Source organism: Platalea leucorodia (genome assembly GCF_965183815.1).
Source record: "Platalea leucorodia genome assembly, chromosome: 4".
In the NCBI taxonomy this organism is placed as follows: Eukaryota; Metazoa; Chordata; class Aves; order Pelecaniformes; family Threskiornithidae; genus Platalea; species Platalea leucorodia.
Genome location: NC_138826.1, coordinates 127,384,338 through 127,409,960, shown reverse-complemented (window position 1 = coordinate 127,409,960; position 25,623 = coordinate 127,384,338). Strand labels below are relative to the sequence as shown.

General features: G+C 61.3%; 1 protein-coding gene across 11 annotated transcripts in view; it reads left to right on the top strand.

The window, feature by feature from the left end:
• The window catches only part of SBF1 (SET binding factor 1), a 106,380-nt gene that overhangs the window by 47,318 nt on the left and 33,439 nt on the right, over nt 1-25,623 (top strand). For 9 of the 11 annotated variants that reach the window (XR_014227826.1, XR_014227827.1, XR_014227828.1 and 6 more), the window contains exons 2-16: nt 263-348; nt 8,175-8,312; nt 8,516-8,650; nt 11,929-12,039; nt 15,198-15,303; nt 15,862-15,994; nt 17,284-17,392; nt 18,244-18,357; nt 19,098-19,175; nt 19,733-19,846; nt 23,112-23,240; nt 23,454-23,552; nt 24,186-24,390; nt 24,765-24,877; nt 25,377-25,526. Coding sequence is in view for 6 of the 11 variants with exons in the window: in XM_082308173.1 (XP_082164299.1) it covers nt 263-348; nt 8,175-8,312; nt 8,516-8,650; nt 11,929-12,039; nt 15,198-15,303; nt 15,862-15,994; nt 17,284-17,392; nt 18,244-18,357; nt 19,098-19,175; nt 19,733-19,846; nt 23,112-23,240; nt 23,454-23,552; nt 24,186-24,390; nt 24,765-24,877; nt 25,377-25,526 (1,820 nt within the window). In the remaining 5 variants the exon portion in view is untranslated. Of the gene's footprint in view, nt 1-262; nt 349-8,174; nt 8,313-8,515; nt 8,651-11,928; nt 12,040-15,197; nt 15,304-15,861; nt 15,995-17,283; nt 17,393-17,442; nt 17,894-18,243; nt 18,358-19,097; nt 19,176-19,732; nt 19,847-23,111; nt 23,241-23,453; nt 23,553-24,185; nt 24,391-24,764; nt 24,878-25,376; nt 25,527-25,623 lie in introns of those variants that run through there. The other 2 variants (XM_082308177.1, XM_082308174.1) reach the window with 2 other exon arrangements.

The following is a 25,623-nucleotide window of genomic DNA, read 5'->3' as shown; positions in this document are numbered from 1 at the left end:
TACGCACCTTGAGATAACGAGTTTGGGAGCTGTTTGCTCATGACTCTGTTACAATTGCTGCTTTTCCCTCTGGTAGGGGCGGCGCTGCCGTACAGCTGTGTTTGTGGAAGGGGCCGGGGTCTCTCCTGTGCTGCCTGTGTCCGTGGAGGGCTGACGCAGTGCCAGAGCGTCCCGGTCTTGCTTCCAGCCTGGCATCACTGGAGGCTGAAATGCCGGCTGGGTGCCTGCTGCCTGCCCTCTAATCCCTCTCTTGTGTCCGCAGGGAGCGGGGATGGACAGGGACAGATACTCCAGCGTTTCCCGGAGAAGGACTGGGAGGACAACCCTTTTCCCCAAGGCATCGAGCTGGTGAGTGTGCCATCCCTCGGGACAGAGGCATCGAGCTGGTGAGCGTGCTGTCCCTTGGGACCGGGACCCCGGGGAAGCGTGACCGGCGTGCGGGGCGGGTGACACCATGGCACTGCGTGCACACGTCTGGCTGGGCGCTGCAGGGTCTGACGGGGGGAGCCCACCAGAGAGGGGTTCCCACCTGCCCCCCAACGCAGCTCCAGCTCTGGAAAAACGCAGGATCCAGCACGCTGCCTCCCAGCCAGGCCACGGCGGAGCCGTCCAGAGCCAGTCGCTGCTGCCTGCCCTGCCTGGGGCTGGCTCCTCTCCTGGCTGCTTTGCTCCCGCTCCTTGTCTGGGATCAGCTGCTCGGGATGCTGGAACGCTTCCTAGAGGAGCCGCATGGATGCAGCGTCAGTATAAATAGCCCCGTCACGAATAGCATGGCTCTGCCATTGTCAGGCCTCCCGCAAGTGCTCCACCGAGCAAACCGCTCCCCTCCTCGGGCCGGTATCGGCGGCGGTGGCTCGCCTTCCGGCAGGCCTGGGTGTGCTCTGTTTGCATCCGCCCAGCGAGGAGGGTTGCTGGGCCCTGGATCCCTTCCCCAGCCCTCCGGACACATTCGCCTGCTGTTGTGAGTCCTTTGAGGTTGCGATCATTGCTGGGTCATAGCCATAAAGGGACACACCCAGTCTAATTTGGCACTGCGTGGGTTCTTCACAAACCAGCTTTTAACTAATCAAGGATAATAGGATTGTTCTCCTCGGTTGCTAAATTTGAGTAGAAGTTCTCCTCAAACCCTTCCCTGCTGCATTGGTGCTGCTGCTGAGGAGCTTTGAAGGAGAGGAGCTGGTGCTCTGCCGGCAGCGAAAGGAGAGGGTTGGGCTACCGGCTGTCCAGACCCCTTTCCACCGCTAAACCGAGCCCCTGCTAAGCTGCTCTCCCCCCCACGCCGTTCTTCCCAGTGCCAGCTGAAGTACAGTGGAGTACAAAACCTGAAGACAGGCGAGGCTTTAGAAGTCCTTTCGCTGCCTTACAAGCCCCGCGGTGCTGGGACTATCCTCGCCCCGCTCCTCGAGGCCTTGCAAGTACCTTTGCTGTGCTGGGAGGTGCCGGTGACTATGAGGCTGGTGCGTGGTGGTTGGTGCGGGGATCCCGGCCAGCCGAGAGCACCCGTCCTCTCCTGGAGCAGAGGAGCTGGGAGCAGCCGACCCTTTCTGCCTCCGTTGGTGTGCGCAGAGGGTTTGCAGCTCCCTGTTGGGACGGGGCTGGCCCGAGTCTCCTGCCAGCAGGACTCGCCGAAGGGCCTTCGTGTGTCTCTGACGAGGGATGTTTTGCCCGAGGGAGTCCTGGGTACCTGGTGTAGTTCCAGGTCCCCGTGCTTCCCCAGGGCTTCGATGAATCGTTGAATAGAATCACAGAATATCTCCAGTTGGAAGGGACCCATAAGGATCATCGAGTCCAGCTGAGACGATGGCCTTGGGAGCTCGTTTCCTTAGAGCAGATGTGTCACAGGCATTCAGGGCACCTCACGTTGGCATCTCTGCCTTGCGCTGTCCACGTGCAGGGCTCTGGGTAGCCGAGAGGGGTGGTGGCCCAGCCGGCGTCTCGTTTCATGGCCTGCGCAAGTTCCCTGTGCTATTTAATGCTCATTTCCTCAGCGGTGGATCTGCAGCCACCCCTGCTCACCCGTCCGGACCCAGTTCTGCTCTCGGCTACCTCCCACGTTTCGTGGCCTCGTTCAGAGCCAGCGGTCATCTCCGTCTTTCTGTGTGCTGGTGCTGGAGAACTTCCATGTGAGCCGTGGCTGTTGGAGGCTGATCAGGACACCCCGTGCCGTGTGCCCTCCAAAGCTCCCGTGCCATGCTTAACCGAAAACTGTGGGGCTGTGCTGGCATTGCAAAGGAGAGCTGCCGGCGTGCTCCTCTTACCCGGCCAGGAGCAACCAGCTCGTGGAGTGGAGGGCGTCAGAGCTGGACACGTCTCTCATCCCCGTCCTCGTCCCTCTGCCCCGTCCCGGGGCCTTGGCTTTGGCAGTTACCGCTGCAGCCGCCAAGTCGTGCCGCGGGCCCGCCAGCGAGTGTGGCCAGTCACCGGCATCAGCGGCGGTGGCCGGCTCGTCTTCCTATTGTGTGCTCGCCCTAACTGCAGCGCAATTTTGGACTTTTATGTACTATTTTGTCTCAGGCAGAAATATATATTATTTTTCTGGTTAGTGTTTCCTGGTTGTCTGCAGGGGACTTGGCAACTGTCCCAAGAAAGAGGAAAGCTGCTTTTTTCCCAGGGGTCGAACTGTCCAGCCAAAAAATCCCTGGAATTTAAACAATTGGAGCCCCGTCCTGTTGGGAGCCGGGAGCGGCTCCGAGGCTTCCCACAAGCTGTCAGGAGGCATCCTGGGTGACCAGCACGTAGGGCTGAAACTAAGGTGGCTTCCGAAAATCAGACAGAGCCCAGCCGGGGGGTTTTGGGTTGTACATGACATTGCGGCCACTGCTGTGTTTCTTTTGAACAGCTTTTTTGGGGAGAAGGTTTTCTGGGGTGTGTAGGGAGCAGGAACTTGTAGCTTCTGCCCTTGCGCACTGCCTGACAGCATTTCCAAACAAAAATATCTCGTTTTAATGGATGGAAGTTCCTCTGGAGAGAGACACAGGATGTGAACATGCCTCCTCTGTTGCAGCATCCCTCCCCGAGGCCAGGGCCGTCTCCTCGGGCAGCCCTCGAGCCCGCGGTGGGTTGCGCTGGCTGCCCTTGCCAGCCTGGTGCGGGCAGACTGGGGGAGCGGGATCTCCAGGCCCTGGGGCAACCGGGAGAGCCGGGGTATTACTGCAGGTGAAACCGTGGCAGGGAGCCCTGCTTCGGGCTGTGACTAACAGCTCTCCCTTCCAAGGGTTCCTGGTTGCAGTGCCTGCGGTGGTACCCAGCAAGGCATGCGTTACGGGAACGGAGATTCCTGCTCAAACCGGTGGCTGTAAGTGCGTGCTGTGGTGTGCTGCACCCGCTGGTTCATCTGCTCTGGCGAGGGTTAGTGCCATTCCTCCTCTCCCCTTCCGATCCCACCCGCAGCACTGGTCCTTACGTCCTGTACCACAACCCCGCAGCTCTGCTTAACGCGGCGCGGTGTTTCCCCGGTCTTAAGACCGCTCGTGGACGGTTGTTGCGTACTGCAGGCCGTGTCGTCGTGCCTGCTGAGTACATCCAAGCCTCCGGACACATTTCACCTCTGCCAGCATGCACTGGCACCCGAGCCAGCCCATGCCAGCGTTCCCTCCTGGCGCCTGGGCACCGGAGAGTGTCAGGGTTTCTGCTGCTTTCAGATAAAACAGTGCGATTCTTTTGTTTTCCAACCAGCGGGTAATTGCCTGTGTGTACACGCCTTCACTCTCCCTGTTTGCTGGAGGTGGGCACAGGTTTGTAAGAGGTTTGCTCCCTGGCTGCTGGGAGCGCTTGGGCAGAGGTGCCCGTAGGAGAATGCTGCGTCCTGGCCCTGGCTGGGGGGGCTTGGTGGGGCAGGGTCCGCAGGCCTGGGCCGGGGGTCTCTGCTTCCAGGGGACGGTAAGGCCCTCTGCCAGCAGTGTGCCCAGGTGGCCAAGAGGGCCAGTGGCACCCTGGCTTGTATCAGGACTGGTGTGGCCAGCAGGAGCAGGGAGGTGATGGTGCCCCTGCGCTGGGCACTGGTGAGGCCGCCCCTCGAATGCTGTGCTCAGCGCTGGGCCCCGCACCCCAAGGCGGCCATGGAGGGGCTGGAGCGTGGCCAGAGCAGGGCAGCGAGGCTGGGGCAGGGGCTGGAGCACAAGGCTGGGGAGGAGCGGCTGGGGGAGCTGGGGGGGGCTCAGCCTGGGGAAGAGGAGGCTGAGGGGAGCCCTCATCGCTCTCTGCAACGGCCTGAAAGGAGGCTGGAGCCGGGGGGGTCGGTCTCTGCTCCCCAGGAACAAGCGATGGGACGAGAGGGAACGGCCTCAAGCTGCGCCAGGGCAGGTTTGGGTTGGGTATTAGGCAAAATTCCTTCATGGAAAGGGCTGTCAGGCCCTGGCCCAGGCTGCCCAGGGCAGGGACTGAGTCCCCATCCCTGGAGGGATTTAAAGGACGGATAGACGTGGTGCTCGAGGACATGGTTTAGTGATGGACTTGGCAGTGCTGGGTTAACGGTTGGACTCGGTGATCTTAAGGGTCTTTTCCAACCTTAACGATTCCATGATTCTATGATTCTGCTGCTTGCAGAAAAGCTTCCTTTATTGCTTTGCTTCTGTGAGGTGATGGTAGCTGAGCAGACCCTCCTCTGCTGCGTCCATCTTGTCCCACAGATCTTTCCTTCACCTCTGACGCGGAGGAACCGGAGGCTGGCAGCCGACAGCTGAGCCCATGCAGCCAGCGGCTGTTTCGGCAACGCTCAGGAGAGAGGAGAGCTGCCGCCACGCTTCGGCGTGGGTTTGATCGGGAGCGGAGCAGGCAGCTCCTTAATCCAGTGGGACGCTGGTGACCGGTGGCTGCTCGTGTCGTCCCTCCTGCCTGGCAGCCAGCTCTGCCGCAGGGTTGGGTTGCCTTCCCGTGGCTTTCCAGGGTGGTAATAAATGATCACGGGGACGTCTTGGGACATCGTAGGCTAGATCCTTGCAAAACCGATCCTTGCAAACTTGGGCAAGGCCTGTGATGTAACTGGTGGAAGAAGAAAAGGTGGTAAAGCAGCGCTGATCCATGCAATGCTGTGGAAAACAAGGCTTGCCAGACACACACACGTGTTGTCATGAGAGGTTGGTTTTGTTGCTAAAACTGCTCTAGGCAGTGTCTGCAGAGCCCGGCACGCAGCTCTGCCTTCCTGTGGGATTTTTCTAAACAAACGAAGGCTGTTGCTCCAGAGAGGCTTATGTGCAGCCCGGCTGGGGCATCCACCAGCGCCGGTCTGCAGGGGAGCTGCAGCTCATCCTTCAGCTCAGTCGCTTCCATCAACACCCCCCGCAAGTAAGAATCGAGACTTTCTTCTCTTCTGGCCGTCTGCAGCTCGCTCTTGTTCTCCGTGGGCACCCAGCGGCACTGAGATGTGCTGTAAGGAGGGACCGACGCCGCTGCGGTGCTCGCTGTGCGGAGCGGCTCCTGCACGGGTCGGGCGCACGGGCGGCGGGTCGTACCGCACCCGAGGGCAGGCCGCCGGGAGCGCTGGGGGAACGAGGGGAGGGTCAGCATCCTCCCAGCGCGGAGCTGGGTCCGGGCAAGGCACGGGTGAAGAGCTCGCCTCTTGCACAGGCAGATCCACGGAGATCTTTAGTTCCGCGTGGGGGCCCGTAGTTTTGCCCTCCTGTAACTGTGGCACCTTCAGTGTTGCGGTGCACCACGGTACCACCATCGGTCACGGTCAGGGTGCTCCTGGAGGACATTTGTTCTAATCACCAGCCAACCTACGCCTGTCTTTCATGGAGGGTGTGCGTCCTTTCTAGAGGATCTAGCTTGACATGAGGCAATGGTTGTGGAGGTCAGATGTCTGCGTGCCTGGTGCTTTACGAACACGTGGCTGCTTTATGTTGACTTCTGCAGGATAAATCGGCTGAGGAACTTGAGTGCAATCCATCTGGGCACGCTGAGCGCAATCAAACTGGGCTGCAAGCGGCTCTGGGGCATAGCCAGGGCATAGCCACATACCCCAGTGACATGGCCCGATCCACAGCATCACCTGCTGCGGTTTGAAGGGACGCATGCTCTCAGCAGGTGCTGTTTTTTAAGAAGCTGACTTCTCATCCCGTGGCTCGGGAAGAGTCCCAGAACAGCTTGGTGCTTGGAGGCCAGGTGGGCGTCAGGAGCCTCCTGCACCTCCCACGGGGGGACCGAGGGCTCTGGTGGTCCGCGCTGAGCTCGCGCGTCGGGGGCAGAAGACGGCGGAGCCGTGCCTTGGCCTGAGCAGGTCTAACCCCAAGTGAGGAGGCTCAGGTGTGTTCACATTTGTGTCGTGCCATCGTTTCCCTGCGCCCATTTCTCAGCAGTGTAATTGCCTCTGGAATGGGCTGCGGCTCCTTGGCACAGAAGACGGTGTGACCGGGGAGTGGAGCAGAGCCTGCGCCCGCCGGTGGTGGTGATGTCGATGTCTCCCTGGGGTTCCCTTCTAGAGAGCAGTCCGGGGGACCTGGACTTCCATTTCTCAGGCCTCTGGATGAACACACTTGACCCCCGACATCGGGCTTGTATGTACCCGTCTCCGCAGGGAAGGTTTGATACCATGGTTGTGGAGTGCATCCCTTTGCACCGGCATGTGGCAGCTGGGAAGTACTGGGTGGGACCCAGCAGCAAACTCCTCGAGGGCAGCGGCTCTGTGTGCTTTGCTCTCGTCATTTCTGCGATGTCTGGGAAATGTTTGCACAGAGCGGTGAGCTACGGGTTGACAGCAGAGCGGAACCCTCTTGTTGGGAGAGTGACGCTGTATGCTTGCCCTGACGGCTGCTGAGCCATACCTTCCTCCTGCCTGCTGACGGGGGAGCCGGGCAGGAGGCAGCCCGGCTTGAAAGTGGCACCAGAAAGGAGAGGCCCTGGGACGCAGGCTTGCAGGGACGCACGCGGCAGAGTCTGGGAAGCAGCTGCCCGTACCTGGGCTGATGCCCAGCCCTTACAGCTGCACCGGGCTGCCCAGGGGAGGAGAGGAGGGTCTGTGCAGCGGAGCGTGTGCCTGCACGTGGAGCGTGAGGGTGGGCACGGAGAGCGGTGCGCAGCTGGAGGACTTCACCGGGTTGAAACCAGCTTCGATTCGCAAGGGTTTGGGCTGGAGCAATGATTTCTGCAGCTTTGTGGCCTGCCAGCCCTTTCTGCCAGCCTGGCCCTTTTGCCGCTTTATTCTCATCCTCAGTTTTGCTCATCACCTTCTCTTCAGAGCGCATCAGGCCCCGGCCCCGGCAGGAGCCGAGCGCTCCCGCTCTGGGGAGCTGTCTCAGGGAGGGCCCCAAAGTGTCGGGAATTTTCCACAGCTCCTCACCAGCCAAATGCAGATGCTGAGGAAATAAAGAAAAATCCCTTGAGACTTTGAAACCCCGGGGCAGTCCTGGGGCCGCTGGCTGGAATTACCCAAATACCCTGGGAGGGTGTTTGGAAAGTCCCCAGAAATGGGTAAAACTGTGTTTGGCGTTGCCTGACGGGCGGTGTTGGTGCAGCCTGGGCCGGTGTTTTCCAGCTGCCTGTCCCGAGGGAGGAGTGCCACCTCCCGGAGCCGACGCCGGTGCCTGGCGGCAGCCCTGCCCTGCGGGGACGCATCGCCTTTCCTTCCCGGAGTTTGTGCGGTGCCTGCCTGCGGCCGCCCGCCCCCTTGGTGGGCTGCAGGGACTTGGCAAGCCTGGCAGGCTCGATGCTGGCTGCAGGTAGCCTCCTCGCACGGCACAGCCCAGCTCCTCGCAGCCCCTGTGCTGGGCGAGCGCCTGCGGCTCCAAAATGGGTGCAGGGTGGTGGAGGGTGCCCAGCTTGGCCAGGGTGTCCCGTCACCCTTCTTCCCAGCTTGGGTTTCTCCAAACGGCTCTTGCTGTCCCTGCGGAGAGGAGAGGAAGGCTCCTGCCCAGTTCTCCCCCACAGAGGGGACGGGAGGCTCTGGCCAGTGCTCCCCACTCCCTGGACCGTGGTGGCTATGGGTGCTGCAGCATGTGCAGCCAGGGAAGGTGGCCCAGCCCTCTTTCCCTATATACTCTATAGGCGGTGTGCTGCCACACCAAGCTCCCTGTCCCTGGGAGCCGGTACCCGGCAGCGTCGGTACCCGGTGGTTTGCTTTTGCATCGTCCAGCCCACCAACGCTCCCAGCTCCCACCGCCGAAGCGATGCGGGGGAGCGAGGGCAGCGGTGCGGGCAGGTCAGGCCCTCTGACCGCTGTCTCTTGCCCTCTCTTGCAGTTCTGCCAGCCCAGCGGCTGGCAGCTCTTCACGGAGAGGAACCCCCCCACCTTCTTCGTGGCTGTGCTGACCGACATCAACTCAGAGCGACATTACTGCGCCTGCTTCACCTTCTGGGAGGCCGTCGAGAGCGCGCAGGTACTGCGGGCTGCCGGGGTCCTGCCTGCGGAGGCAGGTTGGGAAGGGTGGTGGGCAGCACTGGCTGGGAGGCATCCGGCTGCCTTCGCCTTTGGCCAGTGGTTCCCCATGTTGGAGGAATCTGAGCCCTGGCGTCAGAGGTTTGGAAGAGGGAAGAGCATCTTTTTCTAACCCTGGGACTTGGCTGATGTGTGTCTCCCTAGCCTCAGAGCCACCCCAGGAATGGGGAGGGGGAGGAGGAGGAAGAGGAGCCATCGTCTCCCGTTCAACCCGCGCAGCTCTTTGCTCCCAAAAGCTTGGTGCTGGTGTCGCGACTGGACCACGCAGAGGTGTTCAGGGTAAGTCCAAACGCACCGCGGCTCGGGCGGGGGGAGCAGGTCCCCTATGCAGGAGGGGGAGGAGAGCAGCGTTAGTAAAGCTCTTCAGGCTCCGGGAGCAGCCAGGAGCCACGCAGTTGCTGCCAGGAACAGGAGCTGTAGGAGCACCCTGGCACAGCACCCGTGGGAGAGCGGCCTGTCCCCAGCCCGTTCGTTGCATCCTGGTCCAGCTCCGCAAGCCGGGTCAGCAGCTGCACGCTGAACCTGAACGGCTGGCTGCAGAACAGCGAACCAGGGGCTCGGCCGCGCCGGGCAGCTGGCGGCCTTGACCCAGCTTTGTTAACAGAAAAACTGTGAAGAACAGCCCGTTCCTGTGGGAGCCCTTATCTTTGCCATCTTTATTTTCTTTAAACGTGCTGCATTATGTGGCTGTATAAGGTTTGGGAGGGCACGGGCTGCAAGCTGGCATGTTTACAAACTGCCTCCATGCGTATCGTGTCCACAGCTCTGCGGCGGGGGCCGGCGGGGCGCGGGCAGCCCCCTCCGGGCCGAGCAGGCTGCCTGCCTGGCTGCTCCTCTCGGTCCAAGGTCGGAATCCACCTGGCATTTACGGTGGGCTCTCCGCTAGCTTGCTCAGGTGCTGAGCTTGCAGGAGGGCAGTGCTCTCCATCAGGCCAGGCTGTGCCCTTCCTTCCCCCCCCGCCGCTGCGAGGAGATCACTTCTGGGTAGCTGCCCTGTTCTGGAACCTCTTGTTCACAGGCTCTGTGAATGGGAGCACTTGGTGTTCCCGCGGGGCGTTCAGCCACAGTGTGCTCAAGGCATTAATAACTGACGGGGGGGGAGAAAATCATTCCGTTCTCTGGCCTGGAGCCGCTGGAGCAGCGGAAACTTGGGGCTTCGCAGTGTCACAGCCCCAAACCACGTAACTGAGGTTGGAGGCACCTCTGGAGGTCTCTGGTCCAACCCCTGCTCAAGCAGGGTCAGCTGGAGCAGGTCGTCCAGGGTATCCTCCAGTTGGGTTTTGAATTATCTCCAAGGATGGAGACTGTACAACTTCCCTGGGAAACCTGTGCCAGTGTTCAACCGCCCTCACAGGAGAAAAGCTGTGTACTTGCGTGTTTTATTGGGAAAGTTGTCTGATCCCAAGCCAAGCCTGCCGTGGCTGATAGCTGGTGTTAAAGCAGCGACTCCTTCCCAGCGAGCGGGAGCAGTAAGCCCGAGACAGAAGGGAGCATATGAACAGGGATGAGCCTGGATCGTCAGTCCATTTCCCTTGTTGCACGTGGTTGCGTTGTATGGTCGTCCTCGCATCCAGGTTGGGGTTTGCCACGCCTTGCCTTCAGTGGAGCTGGAATTCTCTAAAACGCAGGAGCTGTTCATTTTCTCCCAGCCTGGGAGAGCAGAGCGAGGTCGGCCGGGCTGCGGCGTCTGCTGCTCTCCTGCTGGGCCGAGCCGGTCCTGCTCGGGGCCGACTGGAGGAAAGCGGGTCAGCCAGCCGGCTCCAGCGGACGGACGTTTGCTGCCAGCGCTTCTCCCCTGGGGCCCGCGCTGAAATGGTGCCCGGCTCATTTCGGTCTTCGCGTACCTGACTGCGCGTCTTCCCTGGCTGGTTTTGTTAGGAGGCCCAGTAACGTTTGCATTGCGTCTTTGGCTGCCTCATTTCATTGCTCGGTTGCTTGAATTGTCCCCCTTGGTGATTTCGGAGGAACAGAGAGCGACAAGAGCACTACAGCCCTGTTGTCCCGGGCCTTGGGTCATTTCCCCCTTAGCCGTGACACAAACCCAGATGTCGCTGGGTGTCCCCAGAAGGGCTCTGAGCGTGGCAGCTCTGGGAGTGGGATCTCTGCTCCGCAGCAGCGAGTGCCACGCACCTCTGACCTGCCTGGGGGAAGCCAGAGCAGGCTCAGATCGTGGCAGAACAACTGTGCGTTCGCCTGTCGAGCCGTCTTTGCCTTTCCTGTCGCTGCTCCGGGTCCCTGCCAGGAGCCGGGCGATGGGTGGGCGCTCTGCCTTTGCCCTTCGGGCGGATGGCTGACTGGCTAAATATGAAGTGCAGCCTCTTACTTCCCCAGCACAAGACTCAGGTTGTTGTGGCTCCTTCTCTTCTCTGATTAGGTCTGCGTAGCCCAGGACCTGTTGGTCCTCTTGGTCAGCGTGATGCTGGCCTGAGGGTCTGCTTCTTGCTCAGGGCAAGGCCAAGCCGTAGACACATTACGCCGGGAGCCTTCACCGCTGGCCAGCAGCCGTGGGGCCGTAGCTGCCGTGGCCCCTGAAGCTGGGCGGGCTCCAGCCCTTGGGAAGAGGGGCAGGGTACCCAGGGCTCCCTTCTGGCTCCTGGGGAGGCTGCGCCTTCTCTCGGATCTCCTCTGCTCCCTCCGTGCAGCGTCCGGCAGAGCAGCGTGTTCGTGGACGTGCAGGAGCGTGCGCTTGCTCTCCGCTCGGTTATCCCAGCGTGCAGTAGCCTGCCTGGCCCCTGCTCTCCGAAGCCCCAGTATTTCTGTTTTCTCGCTGACATGGGGAGATGGTTTGAGTTAAAAAAAAAAAAAAAAAAACACACCACCCAGAGGGTGCCCTGAAAACAAATTCCTCAAATTCCTTATTCATCTTGTGTTGAACGCTGCCCTGCGCCTGTGGCCCTTAGTCCCTCTGTGCTGGAGTTGGTGTTGCTTCCCAGACAGAATAGAGTGTTTCAGTTGGTAGGGATGTCCAGTGGCCAGCTAGTCCAACTGCCTGACCGCTTCAGGGCTGACCATAAATTAAAATGTCTTGTTAAGGGCCTTGTCCAAATGCCAGGCAGATGGCGAGCAGAGCGGGGCCCGGCCAGGTGTCTCGGCCAGCCCTCGGTGGAGAAGGGGGTCTCCTTCCCGTCCCCGACTTGGGGTTTTTGTGAGACTTGATGCAAATCTGCAGGGACTGGGAGTGCTTGGGGGTGCTGGAGAAGTCCAGCTGTTTTCAGTCACCCCCTCTCTGAGGTTTTGAACCCCTTTTGCGCTGCTCCTGCTGAGCTCTAGCCCAGGGGCACGGGTGGGTGCTGGGATGGGGAGGTGCTGCTGGCTGGAAGCAAACTGAGCACGTGCTAAATACCCTGTCCTGCGATGAGGACTCGCTGTGAGAGGCCCGAGGGGGAAGACCTCGAGCACTGCACCCACAAGTTGACTGTCACAGGGTGCATCTGTCTGGTGACAAGCACTGGGAGCCCCTCTGTGCGACGGTGCTCCGAACTGGAGCCTCCCCAGCGGCACCTGTACGCGTCTGCTTCCCACCCTGATGCTCAGCTGTGCTGTGCTTTCCTCTCCAGAACAGCCTGGGTTTGATCTATACCATCTACGTGGATGGACTGAGTGTGTCCCTGGAGAACGTCATTGGGAACCTCCTGACGTGCACCATCCCCATCACCGGGGGAGCTCAGGTGGGTAATCTGCCCCTTCCCTCTTCCCTCGCCGTGCTTCTGCCTCCTGAGCAGCTCTGATAGAAGCAGGGGTGTTTCGCTCAGCTGTATTCTGGTTTTGCTGTGCTGGGGTGAGCTGAGCAAGGCTGATTTGACTCGGGGGCAGAGTCTGGCTCAGCGCGCTGGCTATTGAGGAGCCGCCGCAGTGCACTGCTGCTGGCAAGCGCTTGGCTAGTGCAGGCAGTGCCTTCCCAAGCGCTTAAGAGTAGAAACAAACGTCTGTGATTTGGAGTCTCTCACCTCCTCGATCAGAAGATCTTGCTGCTTTGCTTAGCTACAGCTTCCCATGACGAGGCAGCTTGGTCTTGGCTCCTTGCTCCCTCCAGGGTGGAGCACTGGATGACATGGCCACCAGCTGGCTTACGTAGTCACCGATCGATCCGTGCAAACAACTGCCATGGTCTCTGGTCATTCCTGCATCAGGGAGGTCTCGCTCCTCCACTCAGGCCTGTCTGATTGCCTGGAGAGCTGCTCCAGAGCCAAGTGGTCACGGGCCATCTGTGAGAGCGGGGACGAGTCAGCTCGAGGGAGACGGGCCAAGCAAGGCTAACGTTTGCCAGATGAGCAGCTTGGAGCTCTCTCCTCAAACCACTGGCTTGTGCCTGTGCGTGGCTGGCATTTCTGATGGACAGGGCTTGAGGAGCAACAGCCTTGCTTGTGCCCAGAACAGAGGCCGTCAAAGATAACCCTCCTGTTTTCCCCTCTGAGCCATGTGTTCCTCTAGCCCTCCTCCTCCTGCTCCAGGAAGGCCAGCTGGGCTCAGTCTTGCTCATGTGAGCAGCAGATGGGTAAGGAAGGGCTAATTGAAGCTGACTTGGAGATGACAGAAGTGGAGAGAGCCCAGCTGGACCCACTGGCAGGAGGCATTTGGAGGCAGCAGCGCAACCCCCCGGAGCTCTTCCGCCACGCTAACACCTGGAACATAACCGTGGATGTGCACTTGTCTCCTGCAGTGGCTTCACTTTCAGCTGAGCTCCGCTTCCCCCAGCAAAAAATACCGTCCAATTCTCTCGCACGCAGGCTGCACCCAAGTGGAGGAGCCTTTGCAAGGCTGGGGCAGCGCTCCAGGGCCCTGCTGCCTAGAGACGGAGGTTTCTTCCACTGCTGCGGCCCATGACCCCGAGGGGAGGCTGCCGTCTTGAGCCTGTGTGTCTGTGCAGGCTTCTTGGGCGGGTGCTGGGCAGAAGTGGCGCCCCTTGGGCTGCCGTCATGGCCCGCCGTAGGTTTGGTGCTTCCTCTGGCAATCCAGAGCGAGGCGGGTCCCGGGAGGGCCCAGCAGTGGTCCCGGTGTTTGCAGGAGAGCGCTGCATGGCACTCGTATCCGAGTCCTCCGGAGAAGAAAGCAAGGTGCTGCCGGCACCCGGGGGCTGTGCCTGTGTGCCGAGCGTCCCGGGTTTGCTCTGGCTGAGGGCGAGAGCCATAGCGTTCCTGCAGGATCTGCCCAGGACTGTCCGGCTCCATCTGGTTCCTCCCCGGTGGGACGTGTAAGCGGCAGTATGGAGAGGAGAGGCTGCTCCGACCAGGGCGGCTCCTCAAGCCGCTGTGGCTCGCTGAACAGCGCTTTTTGGCACAATTATTTGTCACCTCCCAGTTCTTGCAGGATTGCTCTGTGCTGTGGGAACAAGTAGCGTGCTACAGGGAGGACAGTTTGTTGGTGGCACTCCCCCCTGTGCTTTACCCGTTCTGCTGTGTCCAAGCGCTCTGTTCCAGCGTAGCAGCTATCGCTTTTGCTTTGTGTGTGTGTGTGCATCTCTCCTCTCCGAGAGCGCTGGTCCCTGCTTGTTGTTGGCCTCTGCCTGTGTTCGTCTTCCCTGTTGTCTTGCTGTCTCTGTGTGTTTCTAACTGACTGTGCTATCTCTGTCTGTCTCTATCTCAGCTTGACGCGGACGACGAAGCAGCGGTACGCACACCTTTTCTTTCATTGGGTCTGTCTCCTCGTTAGCAACCTCTCTCTTATCGTTTTTGTGGGTGCCGCGCGCAGCGGCGGATGCCCAGGCACCGTTCGTCTCGGTCAGAGCACCCTCGGGTGTGCGTGCGTCTGCGTGCGTTGCACCGGCGGGCAGCAGGGAACGTGTGCGTGGGCTCCGGGGAAGGGGGTTGCCTTCCTGCACCGCGGCAGACTGGCTGTGCGCCGCTTGCCTCTCCGTGAGCGCGCTCTCCTGGGGGTTGTGAAAACATGGTGGCCTGGTGTGGAAGACCAGGTCAGGGGTGCTTGTTCTGCTCTGCCAGGACGGCGGCCTTCAGAAGCAGATTTCTGGGCTGTTGCGGTGGCGTGAGCTCTTGCAGCTGCAGGGCCTGAGCGAGGAGGTGGGTCGCATGGCGAAACCTGCTATTGCAGAGGAGCGATTTCCCTAGAGAGCTGTAGAAAGAGGAGAAGAGGGGCAGGGATCTGGTCCTGCTTCAGCCCCTGCAGCCTGGAGAGAGGGTGGGGGCGTGTAGGCTTCCCCGTGCCACTGGGAATGAGCTTAGGTCTGGGGAAAAAATTGTATCGGAGGAGAAGCAATGAGAGTGTGCCCAGTCTGTCCGTCCCCAGCCCTTCTACCAGGAGCCATCAGGGCCTGGGTGCGCTGCCTGGACGAGGCACCCTGTCCGATGGACGAGGCACCCTGTCCGACGGGAGAGGCTGCGGTGCTGGTGCTGCTCCTTTGCCTGGCGGCGCTGGCTGGGCACGGCACAGGCGAGCTGTTCCCCTCTGGCTGCGAGGTCCTGGAGAGCCCTCGTGTGCTACGTCGCAGTGCGGGTCTCGGGGCTTGCTGCCTCCTTCTGCCAGCTGTCGAGGAGTTGCTTGTGCTGGCGAGGGCTGCCGGCTGTTTCGGCAGGTCTTGTTCCTCCCCTTAGCCCGTGGCCCCAGCCAAGCACGCGACGTGTGTTGTTGCAGGGTCCTCTTCCCTCTCCCTGCAGCAGCCGTGCTGCTGTGAGGCGGCGTGCCGTGGTAGGACACGCTGCCCCGTTGGGCACGAGTGTTGTGCCGAGGGCACGGTCGCCCTGGCCCTGTGCACTGGGGGGATTCGGGCTGCTGCTGGCTTGGAGAGGCAGCGGGCAGCTGGCTTGCCCTCGATGCCTGTGCTCGCCCCTTGCTTGGGTGGACGCCTGGTGACTGGGTCTGTTTTCTCTTGCAGAGGACGATCTCCCTGGGAGCGGGGGACAGGCAGGTGATCCAGACACCCATCAATGACTCGCTTCCCGTCAGCAGCTGCAGCGTGGCCCTGCTCTTCCGCCAGCTTGGTGAGACTTCTCCCCGCGCCTCCTTCTCATCGGGGCCGGTGCCAAAGCCAGCTGGCCGGGTCCTGGGCTGGAGTTCCCTGCATGTCGCTTCCCACCGTGCTCCTGAGCCCGGCTTGTCAGCTCAGGGCGCTCTTCCAGCTGCAGCCACCTCAGACTGAGCCATCCCCGGCCCCGCTTTGCCCTCCCTTTCCCAGGAGGGCAGGAGACTGGCAGCTGTCCCCAGCTCGGGCGCAGACGCATGGCCGGATCTCATGAGAAAGAGCCGGGGTGGCAGGAACGAGTGCCCGGATTTGTGCTGCCGTTGGCCTTGTGCCTCTGATTAAAGGGCACTGGCAGCTCAGCAGAGCTGCTGAGCGTCTCTCCGAAGAGCGGCTTCCTTGGGGGAGCAGGCACCTGGGTGACCCAGAAGTGGCTTTTTGGGAGGGTGTTGAACTCCTCTGTTGTGCAGAACGCGGAGATGGGGAGTGGGATCCAGCTGGGGTGGGGTTCGGTGGTCTCTGGTGGGGTGCCAGAGGAGAACCCTCGTTTCTGAGCACTCTTCTCTCCTCCTCTCCCCAGGCATCACCAATGTGCTGTATCTCTTCTGTGCAGCGCTTACTGAACACAAGATCCTGTTTCTCTCCAGCAGTTACCAGAGGCTGACCGATGCCTGCCGGGCTCTCCTTGCACTTATGTTCCCCCTCAAGTACAGGTGAGGGAACCCCGCGGCTCCTCGAGCCCCGCAGCCCTGAGCCAGCTGGGCGCAGCCGCCTGCCGAGCCCGTGCTGCTGCCCTGCCTCCCCCTTGCTGCACGCCCTCGCTGCCTCCCGGCCTCATAGCTGGTGTTACTGGTAACTGGCTGTGTTTTGGGTGCTGCCGGCGAAGGGGCAGGTGAATGCCCACAGGTCTGGGCTGTGCTGAAAGCCCCTTTCCTGAAGGCTTTGGCGTGCACAGCAACGTGATTCCAGAGTGTGTCCACAGCAGCGAAGGGGTGCTTCCACCCCTGCCTCCCTCCTCTCTAGGGCAAGACCGGGGCTCTAGCACTGGAAGCAGGGAGCGAGGCATTACCAGCAGTGTCTGTAGCTCCAGGAGCTGCTGGCATGCGCTATTCCTAGCCGTGGCAACTCTTGACAGAGGGAAGCAAGCCTGTCAGGCTGTGGGACATGGTCCGGCAGTGCGTGATCACGCCATGGTGTGTGCGGGAGAGGCCAGAGGTGCTTATCTCTCCAGAATCCATCCCCTTTCCCTTCTCTCATCTGGATTGCACAGAGCATCAGTGCACCGCTTCCGCTGGCAGCCCTCCGTCCCAGCCCCGGGCGCAAAGTCTCGCTGAACGGTGGGGCTGGACACTGGGAGGCTTCCAGAAAGCCGTGGTGCAAATTCTGCCCTCCCTAGAAAGGGGCACGCACATACAGAGCTTTTGTTAAGGTGCCGGTGGTGGTGGCCAAGCCGCCGCGGTGACTCCTGCGGGGCGGCTGGCACCCTGCTCGCCCCAGCCCCGGGGAGCTGGTGATGCTGTTGACCTGCGGGGCCCGGCCGGGGCCGCCGGCTCGCAGACTGGCCGCCACTGGGGCTGTTTGCACATCTCCCAAGTAGGACAGTTGAGATAGACAGGCCATTGTTGCTGCCAGCTCCTGGTGCACTGTTTCCATGCTGGCCTGCCATACCCCCAGGCTGCAGAAAGGCTATTTGTATTCCAAAGAAAGCCTTCTTTTGGACTTAAATTGCTCTGCTGGAAACCTTTCCCTTGGTCAGACTTAGATTGTAACTCCAGGGCCAGAGAATGATCATGGTCAGTGTCCATGAGCCTTCAGAAACCTTGCGCAGCTGCCGGGCACGTACTGTCCGAAGGGCTGAGAGTGCCAGGAGAAAGCCTGTTTTTCTGGGGACGTAGTCACCCCGCAGCCTCCGGAGGTGGGGGTTGTCGGCTGGTGTCGAGGACGGTGCTTGGGTAGAGAGCAGGGCTCGACTGGCTGCAGTGATGCTCTTTTTTGGTTGCAGTTTCACGTATGTGCCCATCTTGCCTGCACAGCTCCTTGAGGTACTGAGCACGCCAACACCCTTCATTATCGGAGTCCATTCCATCTTCCAGTCGGAGACGCAGGAGCTGGTGAGAGGCCGTGTACCCCGTCCCTTGTGCCGGGAGCAGAAGTGGTCCAAGGAAGAAGCGGGGGTCATGTGTCAGCAGTCTCAGATAGCGGCAAACGTTGTCCTGAGGGTGCCTGGGCAGCAGGCTGACCACGCCGGCTCGCACAGGCTCTGCTTGTTCAGGCTGGCCAGCCCGGGCTGCGATCCAGACGTGCCGCACAAGCCAAGCGGGGCTGGCTGGGCCACGCGTCGTCGGGGCTCTGGGCTGCAGAGCCTGCACACGAACGGCTGGGGTTAGCCGAGGATTTGATCTGAGACTTGGCTGGCAGCGCTGGTCCAAGAGGCTGTGTTGGCACTTCAGGCTTCAGTTCAGAAGCTGAATTAAATCAAAGCGTAACGAGTCTGACCTAAACTGAAACAAGCTTTCGCGCAGCCTTCTGAACAAACTGCAGCGTGCCCCTGTGGTTAAGCGGGATGGGCTCTGTGTCGGGTCGGTGTTGGACGCCTCACCCGGGCTGATAAGGTGCCGAGGAGTTTGATGCCACAAAGTCACGGCAGGTGCCTGCCGGGCAGAGCTGCGTCCCTCTCCTGCCAGGTCGTCCTCCCCCTGCCACCCTCGCTGCAGGGAGCGATGGGATCCCTTTGTAGCTTGTGTATTGGCAAATGCTTGGGTCCGGTGACGGTGGATAAGAGAAAATAACTAGTGAGGGCTAGAGTGCTCGCAGAAGATGGAGAGGAGTCAGACACCGGTCCCAAGCCCTCCTCTCCTGAGCTGGGCTTGCCCCCTCGCTCGCTCTCCGTCGCCCAGCGGGAGGTGGTGGGGAGGGTGTCGGAAAGCCTGGCCTTGTCTCATGCCTCTCCTGCCACTTCCAGCTGGATGTTGTTATCGCAGACCTGGACGGCGGGACAGTGAACGTCCCCGAGTGTGTCCACATCTCCCTGCTCCCTGAACCTCTGCTCCAGCAGACCCGGGAAGCCCTCTCCATGGTGAGTGCTGCAGCCGTTCCCCATCTGCAGGCTGCAAACACCTCAGGAATGGTGCACGTTTCCAAGGGGGGCTGGGGACGGAGCAGCAGGGACTCCTCTGAGAGCAGAGGTCCTTCTCTCGGGGTCCTGCTGACCATGGCACAGGGGACCTCTCCTGATCCTGATGGCCTCTGGCACATGGCAGTGCTGGAGGGGGGTGGTTCTGCCAAAGGTTTCTGGGAATCAGGCGGCTGGCTCCCAGCCTGTGGGCAGGAAGCAGCTGCGGCCCTGAAGCTTTTCTGGCTGCTCGCGTGTTCCCGGAGAGCGCCGGCCATGCGAGAGCCTACCCAGGACAGCCGCGCCAAACAAATGCTGCACGCCTCAGCTTCTGCTCCTCGCCCGTGGCTGGGGGCAGCGGGGGGGCTGGTTCTGTCGCAGCCCCGCTGTGCTGAGCCCCTGGCCCTCCCGCGGCATGCATCTCCCCCTTCCCCTTGCCCTCAGCCCGCCGAGCTGTCCCCGGGGTCCGCACTCCGGGCAGCGGGGCTTCACGAGGAAGGGTCAGGCCTAGAGGCTTCCCTTGCACGGCAGAGTGTTCTCTGATACCTGGTGGTTCCAGCCCTGTAGGTTTGTTTCCAAGCCCCTCGGACCTTTTCTGTGGGTGCTGTTGGGTTTCTGGGGAATGCCGCTCGCTTTTTCCAGCTGTGAAGGCAGAGATCCCCCCCGGGCCAGGGCTGAACGTGCTTTGTGCCTTGTCTGTGCAGGTCTTGGACCCAGAGCTGGAGGTGGCAGATCTCGCATTCCCCCCTTCAACGATTTCCGCCTCTTCTCTCAAAATGCAGGTGAGTGGAGCGGGGAGGAAGGGGGACCCCTCCTCGGAGGCTGCCGTCCCTGTTGGACACCCCGTTTCTTGGGCATGGAGTGGACAGGCACGATTTCAGGCCCGTCTCCGTCTTGGTGTTGCTGAGGTTAAGAGGCAAAGCTCAATACTGCCAGGACACCGAGGCCGCGGCTCCAAGCCACGGCCTGGGAGCCAGCAGTGCCGTTTCAGTAGCTGGCCCGTGGACAGGGGCTGCCGGGTTTGCTGCCGCGCTGGAGCAGGGGCTGGAGGCAGACACCGAACGTTTGGGTGCTTGAGCAAACCCCAGGGCTGTGGGAGCTCCCTTTTCCTCTGCGTGCAGCGTCGGGGATGCTGTGAAGGGGAGGCAGAGCGGTGAATCCAGCCTGCCGTGTCCCTTTTTCCCTGGAATCTCTGCCGAGTTTCCTGCCCTGCTCAGCAGATGCTGACCCTGACGTGTGGTTTGATCCCCTCGCCTCTGTGCTGGGTGTCAACTCCTGCCCCCGTGAGCTGGCTCATCCGCAGCCTCTGCCTGACCACGCTGTCCTTCCCTCTTCGCAGGATAAGGAGATCCGTGCCGTCTTCCTCCGCTTGTTTGCACAGCTGCTTCAGGGCTATCGCTGGTGTCTGCACATCATCCGCATCCATCCCGAGCCGGTCATCCGATTCCATAAGGTGAGGTGCTGGCCCGGGCACACGCGCTGGGGGTCTGCCAGCCTGGCTCTGCTCTGAGAGGGGAGGCAGCTCCGGAGGGGAAGGAGCCGCTGCTGGGAGCGGTGCAATGGGGAAGGAGGGAGCCTCCGGGGCCTGGCCAGCGAGGGAGGGCAGGGGACGTGTTTCTGCAGTGACTCGGCTCCTTCTGCTCGACGGCCGCCTGTCCACGCGGCAGAATTGTGCCCTATGGAATAGGTCTTTTCCAGGTGGGTTGGGCGGAGGTTGGGACAAGTTGATCTGTGAAGAGGTTTGCACAAATACAGCTGTATCTAGAAGACGGTTCTGTGTTTCCAGCAAGTGACCTCTCCTACATCGCTCCCGGGTCCACCTGCATCCCTTGTTTGTCCTTGACCATCCCAAGGTCTTGGGGGTCAGATAGCGCTTCCCTGTTTACGCCTGTGTGTGGTCAGATGCACTGCAGCTGGCGTCCCGTGTGCCTGGCGTCAAGCGGCCTTTGAGGCTCATGGAAGGCGTCCCTCCCCTCCTGGCCTGGAGCTGGGGATTTTCTTAAGATCTGGGGAGAGGAAGGAGGCAGGGCCTGCCTTCCCCAGCGCGTCTGGAGCACTAGCTGTACCAGAAAGGCTGGCAGGGCAGGGAGAGCAGGGAAAAGCTTGAAGAGTTTGGGCATCCATGGAGGAGACCAACAGACGGGGAGCGAGAGTAGAGGGACTCGAGCATTGCAGCTTGGCGCAGCCACGTCGCGCAGCCCTGCCGCAGCCGTGCCCTGCCCGCTGCGTGCTCCAGGTCGCTGAGGACAAGCAGGCAGGAGCCTTCCTGCTGCCTGCGCCTTCCCGCTCTGCCCAGCCTGCCGCAAGGTCGAGGGGGCAACACCTTGTGCCCACAAAAGGGTGCCAGGAGAGTGCATGTGGGCGTGCAGGGCCTGGGCTCGTGCATCACCAGTGCTGCTCTGCGCTGGAACATGTTGGTGGAAGTTGGGCGGGAGCGTTGGTCTGCTGGAGGGCAGGGATCTGCAGAGGGCCCTGGCCAGGCCGGGTCGATGGGCCAAGGCCACGGGGTGAGGGTCAGCAAGGCTCAGGGCCGGGTCCTGCCCTGGGGGCACAGCAACCCCAGGCACCGCTGCAGGCGTGGGGAGGAGCGGCTGGGAGCTGCCCGGCGGGAAAGGGCCTGGGGGTGCTGGTCGACAGCCGCTGAACATGAGCCAGCAGTGTGCCCAGGTGGCCAAGAGGGCCCAGGGCATCCTGGCTTGTGTCAGGACTGGTGTGGCCAGCAGGAGCAGGGCAGGGATCGTCCCCCTGTGCTGTGTCTGCTCTGCAAAGAGCTGCAGGATCCTGCTGTCCTGGACTCCTGACAGACGCAGGAGGCTCTTAGCCCAGAGAGCTCTGGCCATGCCACGTTGCTCCAACTCTGTGGCTGCTCCAGATCTGATTTATTGAGGATTCCCTTGCTGGTTCTGCTCAGACCAGGTTTTTAGCAACTATTGGGCTCCATGAAATATCTCCATGAATTGGCCAAGAGGGCCAGTGGCATCCTGGCTTGTATCAGGACTGGTGTGGCCAGCAGGAGCAGGGCAGGGATGGTCCCCTTGCGCTGGGCACCGGTGAGGCCGCCCCTCGAATGCTGTGCTCAGCGCTGGGCCCCGCACCCCAAGGCGGCCATGGAGGGGCTGGAGCATGGCCAGAGCAGGGCAGCGAGGCTGGGGCAGGGGCTGGAGCACAAGGCTGGGGAGGAGCGGCTGGGGGAGCTGGGGGGGCTCAGCCTGGAGAAGAGGAGGCTGAGGGGAGCCCTCATCGCTCTCTGCAACGGCCTGAAAGGAGGCTGGAGCCGGGGGGGTCGGTCTCTGCTCCCCAGGAACAAGCGATGGGACGAAAGGGAACGGCCTCAAGCTGCGCCAGGGCAGGGTTGGGTTGGATGTGAGGAAAAACTTCTTCACTGAGAGGGTGGTCAAGCATTGGAACAGGCTGCCCAGGGCAGGGGTGCAATCACAGTCCCTGGAAGTGCTCAAAAAACGCGTGGATGTGGTGCTCAGGGACAGGGTTTAGAGGTGGACCTGGCAGTTCGGTGAACGGTTGGGCTCGATGATCTCAGAGTCCTTTCCAACCTTAACGATTCTGATCCTGTGTGCTCTGGTCTCTGACATTTAAAGTCAGCAGCATGTTCATAAGGGTTTTGAGCTATATTTTTATGCTCAATAAAGATTCCTGACAGGTGCCTGACAAAGATTCAGTAGTTCCATAAAATCATAAACATGCAGTAAGCATGAGAAAATGGCCTTTCATAAAACTGCTACAAAATGAATAAAGTATAAGGAACTTTCATTTCGTAAAATCATTCTGTGCAGCACCAGCATGCAGTACAAAATAGCCTGAATTTCACTTATTTAGCTGCTTTGGTCACGGCAACATCTGCGCTTCTCTCGCAGCGGGTTTAGGGCCACGGGACTCAGCAATCCGTGTTCGGGTGCGGTGCCCGTGGCTCCGGCACCGAGCCCTGCGCCTCTCGGCTCCTTCCCCTGGGAAGGGGCTGGTCCGGCGGCTCCGCAGAGCGGTGAGGAGGGCGAGCATGGGTGGCACAGTGGTCCGGAGGTCCGTAGCATCGTCGGGGCTGTGGGTGAGCGGTCCCTGCCGTAGCACCCTCGTCCTGTCCCACCCAGCGAGTCAGTGTGCAGCGAGGGTGTTTGGAGGAGCAAAAGCTGTTCCCCAGCGGCTGCTCCTGGAGGCACGTGGTGTGCCGCAGCCGGCGGTTCATGGGTGGGACGAGCTCCCACGCTCATCTGCCGAGGGCAGGGTCCTAAGGGCTTTCTGCAGACGCAGGAAACCTGGTGCTTCGGGCTGCCTTTGTGGCGCTGGTGAGAGGCTCCTTCAAAGCCACGGCTGGGGAAGAGGTGGGGTGAACAAGCCTTGTTCAGGATGAGGTCCTCATCTCAGCTGCCAGATGGACAGCTGTGTACCACACAGTGCCACAGACAGTGCCACGCAGCTGTGGCCACTGCGTCCCCACCTCCCCCGGGGTGCACGCCGGGGCTGATGCCGGTGCTCTTCGCTTGCCACCGAGCGTGTCCTGCGCCTCTCGCTGCCACGGGCCAGAGGTTTCTGTGCAAACCCTGTCCCTGCGCCTGCGTGGGACGGGGAAGGAGATGGCGTGGTCCCACTGCTGCATGGGCGCCTGTCCTTTGCTGCGGTAACGGTGTCATCCGCGCTGCCATGTCAGCCAGGATGACTGATGCCTGGACGGCGCTGCTGACGGTGCGCACTCTCCCCTCTTCCAGGCAGCCTTCCTTGGGCAGAGGGGACTGATGGAGGATGACTTCCTCACCAAGGTACTGGAGGGCATGGCGTTCGCTGGCTTCGTGACCGAGCGGGGGGCCCCGTACCGCTCGATCGACCTGTTTGATGAGGTAAGCGGCGGTTTGGGAGCAGCACCCCCCTGCCCCGCCATCCTGTGCATCCTTGTTCCACTCAGCTCTCCCTGCCCCTCGCGGGACTCAGCCGGGGGTGCCGTGATGCACGGCTGCAGCGTTGCACTGGGGGACGGAGCCGGGGTATGGGAAGGGTGGCCGGGTCCTGCCTAGCAGGCAGCTGCTCTTCTCACCCGTCCCTTCTTCTCCCAGCTTGTGGCTTATGAAGTGAAGCGCATGCGCGCAGAAGAGGGGAACAAGCAGAAAATACTGCGGCACATCAAGGAGCTGGCGGAGAAACTTTACAAAAACGTGAGTCCTGGAGGCCCGAGCGCAGGAGGGGGAACCTGGCTGGAGGTGGGTACAGGGCAGGGAGGGCCTGGGTCGGAGCCCCGATCGGTCTGTCCTCCCTCCATAAGCTCTTGCTGGAGCTGATGCTTGCAGTGCACAATCCTGTCCCACCCTGCGCTGTCCCGTGCGGCAGGGCACCTGCTGGTGGGCCCAGAAGTGTCTGGCCTGGCGTGAGCTGCTCCCAGCAGTGGGATTCCTCGCTTTCAGGTGGCCTGGGCATCAGGCACTCCATGCCTTTGCTCTGGAGCAGCCGCTGCGCTTGTTGTCTGATCCAGGCCGGGCCAGCAAAGGTCTTCTGAAAGCAGAGCAGCGCCTGCGGGCTCTCGGCTGTCTCCGGACGGAGCTCCTGAATGGTGCTTTGCTCGCTGCTATGTTCAGGGCCAAAGTGAGCTGTCCCCGTGGCTCCTGGGAGCAGAGCATGCCGGCACTGCTGCCCCGACCGCCTGCCCTCAGGGCTGCAGGTTTCTGGGGGCTGTGGAGTGTTTGGCCTCAGAGCAGCAGCGGTTGCTGAACGATGCCTCGCAGGGGCTCCTGCCCTGGGAAAGGACGCGTGATGGCCGCACGCCTGAAAAGAAACTGTCTTTGCTGTGCCAGGAGAACCCGTACCCCGCGGTGACCATGCACAAGGTGCAGAAGCCCACGGAAGGCTGTCACCTGCGCCTCCACCAGAAGCCTTTTCCCCGTTTGGATGAGGGGACGGTGCAGTGGATCATCGACCAGGCCACTGCCAAGCTGCAGACGGCTCCTCCTGCCGTGAAGGCAGAGAAGAAATGCATGGTGCCATCAGGACCCCCCATTGGTACGTATGCGCGGAGGGCCTTTCCCTGCCATGAGAAACCCTGCTCAGGAGGAGCTTTACCGTGGTGTAGCTGGCTGCCTTTCACACTACGGCACGTCTGAGGGTCCCACGTGAGCAAAACATGGGTAGGGCTGCTGTCTTGGGGAAGCAGCAGCGCTGTCCCCGTTAGCTTCTGCCCCTCGGGCTGCTTAGAGCCCCCTGGAGTCTCTCAGCCAGCACGAGGGGACGGCTGAAGACCCCGTAGTGTTCTTCCATCGTGAGCTCTTGGAGCCTAGAGCCCTGTCCACGCGGAGCAGGGGAGGGGGCACCCATCTCTCCCCACCCAGGGGCGAAAGCCCTGCCCTGACTGAACTAACGGGTGATTCTCTCCCCAGCTGCCATCATGGAGCGCAACGGCAATGCCCTGGCCAACAGCGCCCGTCGCCTGGAGGTGGTCAGGAACTGCATCACCTACGTCTTTGAGAACAAGATGTTAGAAGCCAAAAAGGTGAGAGAGGCTCTTGAGGAGCCGGTGGTTGAGGGGAGGAGAGGGGAGGTTGCTCTGCCTCTCCTCCGTGGCAGGCTGGAGAGGACGTTCCTTGCCCGTGTCCAGATCTCTGCTGACCAGCTCTGTTCCCATATGTTCATGTGGTCTCTCAGCGCTGTTCCTCCTTGTTGCGTCCCTGGGCTTTTGGCTGATCACTCCACTGCGTCAGCTTAGCACTATTTCTGCATCTCCCCGTGCCCCCTGGGGTCTGTCCCGTGGAGATAACCAGGCTGGGGACCCCCCCGGGCTGTGCTCCAGCTGGCCAGACCTGGGATTTTGCTTTGCCTCCACGTCCGAGTGCGGATGAGCTGTCTGTAAACACCCTGGTGTCAGCCAAGACAGTCAGAACGTGAAGCCCCTCCTGCACCTCCTTGTTGCGGGCTGCCCTTGAACTCACCGTCTGACCAGAGCTCTGCTGGGCCCCGTCTTTGTACTCCGTGACTTCTTCTTTCCTCTGCAGTTATTCCCTGCTGTGCTGCGCGCCATGAAGGGCCGAGCAGCCAGGCACTGCCTGACCCAGGAGCTGAACCTGCACGTGCAGCAGAACCGGGCAGTGCTGGATCACCAGCAGTTTGATTTCATAATCCGCATGATGAACTGCTGTTTGCAGGTAGGAGAGGGCTGGGGAGAGCGTGTCTCTCGGGAAGGAGCTTGTCTCCCCTTGTGGGAGACAGCATGGTGCCAGGATCGGAGTAGGTCTGGGGGTC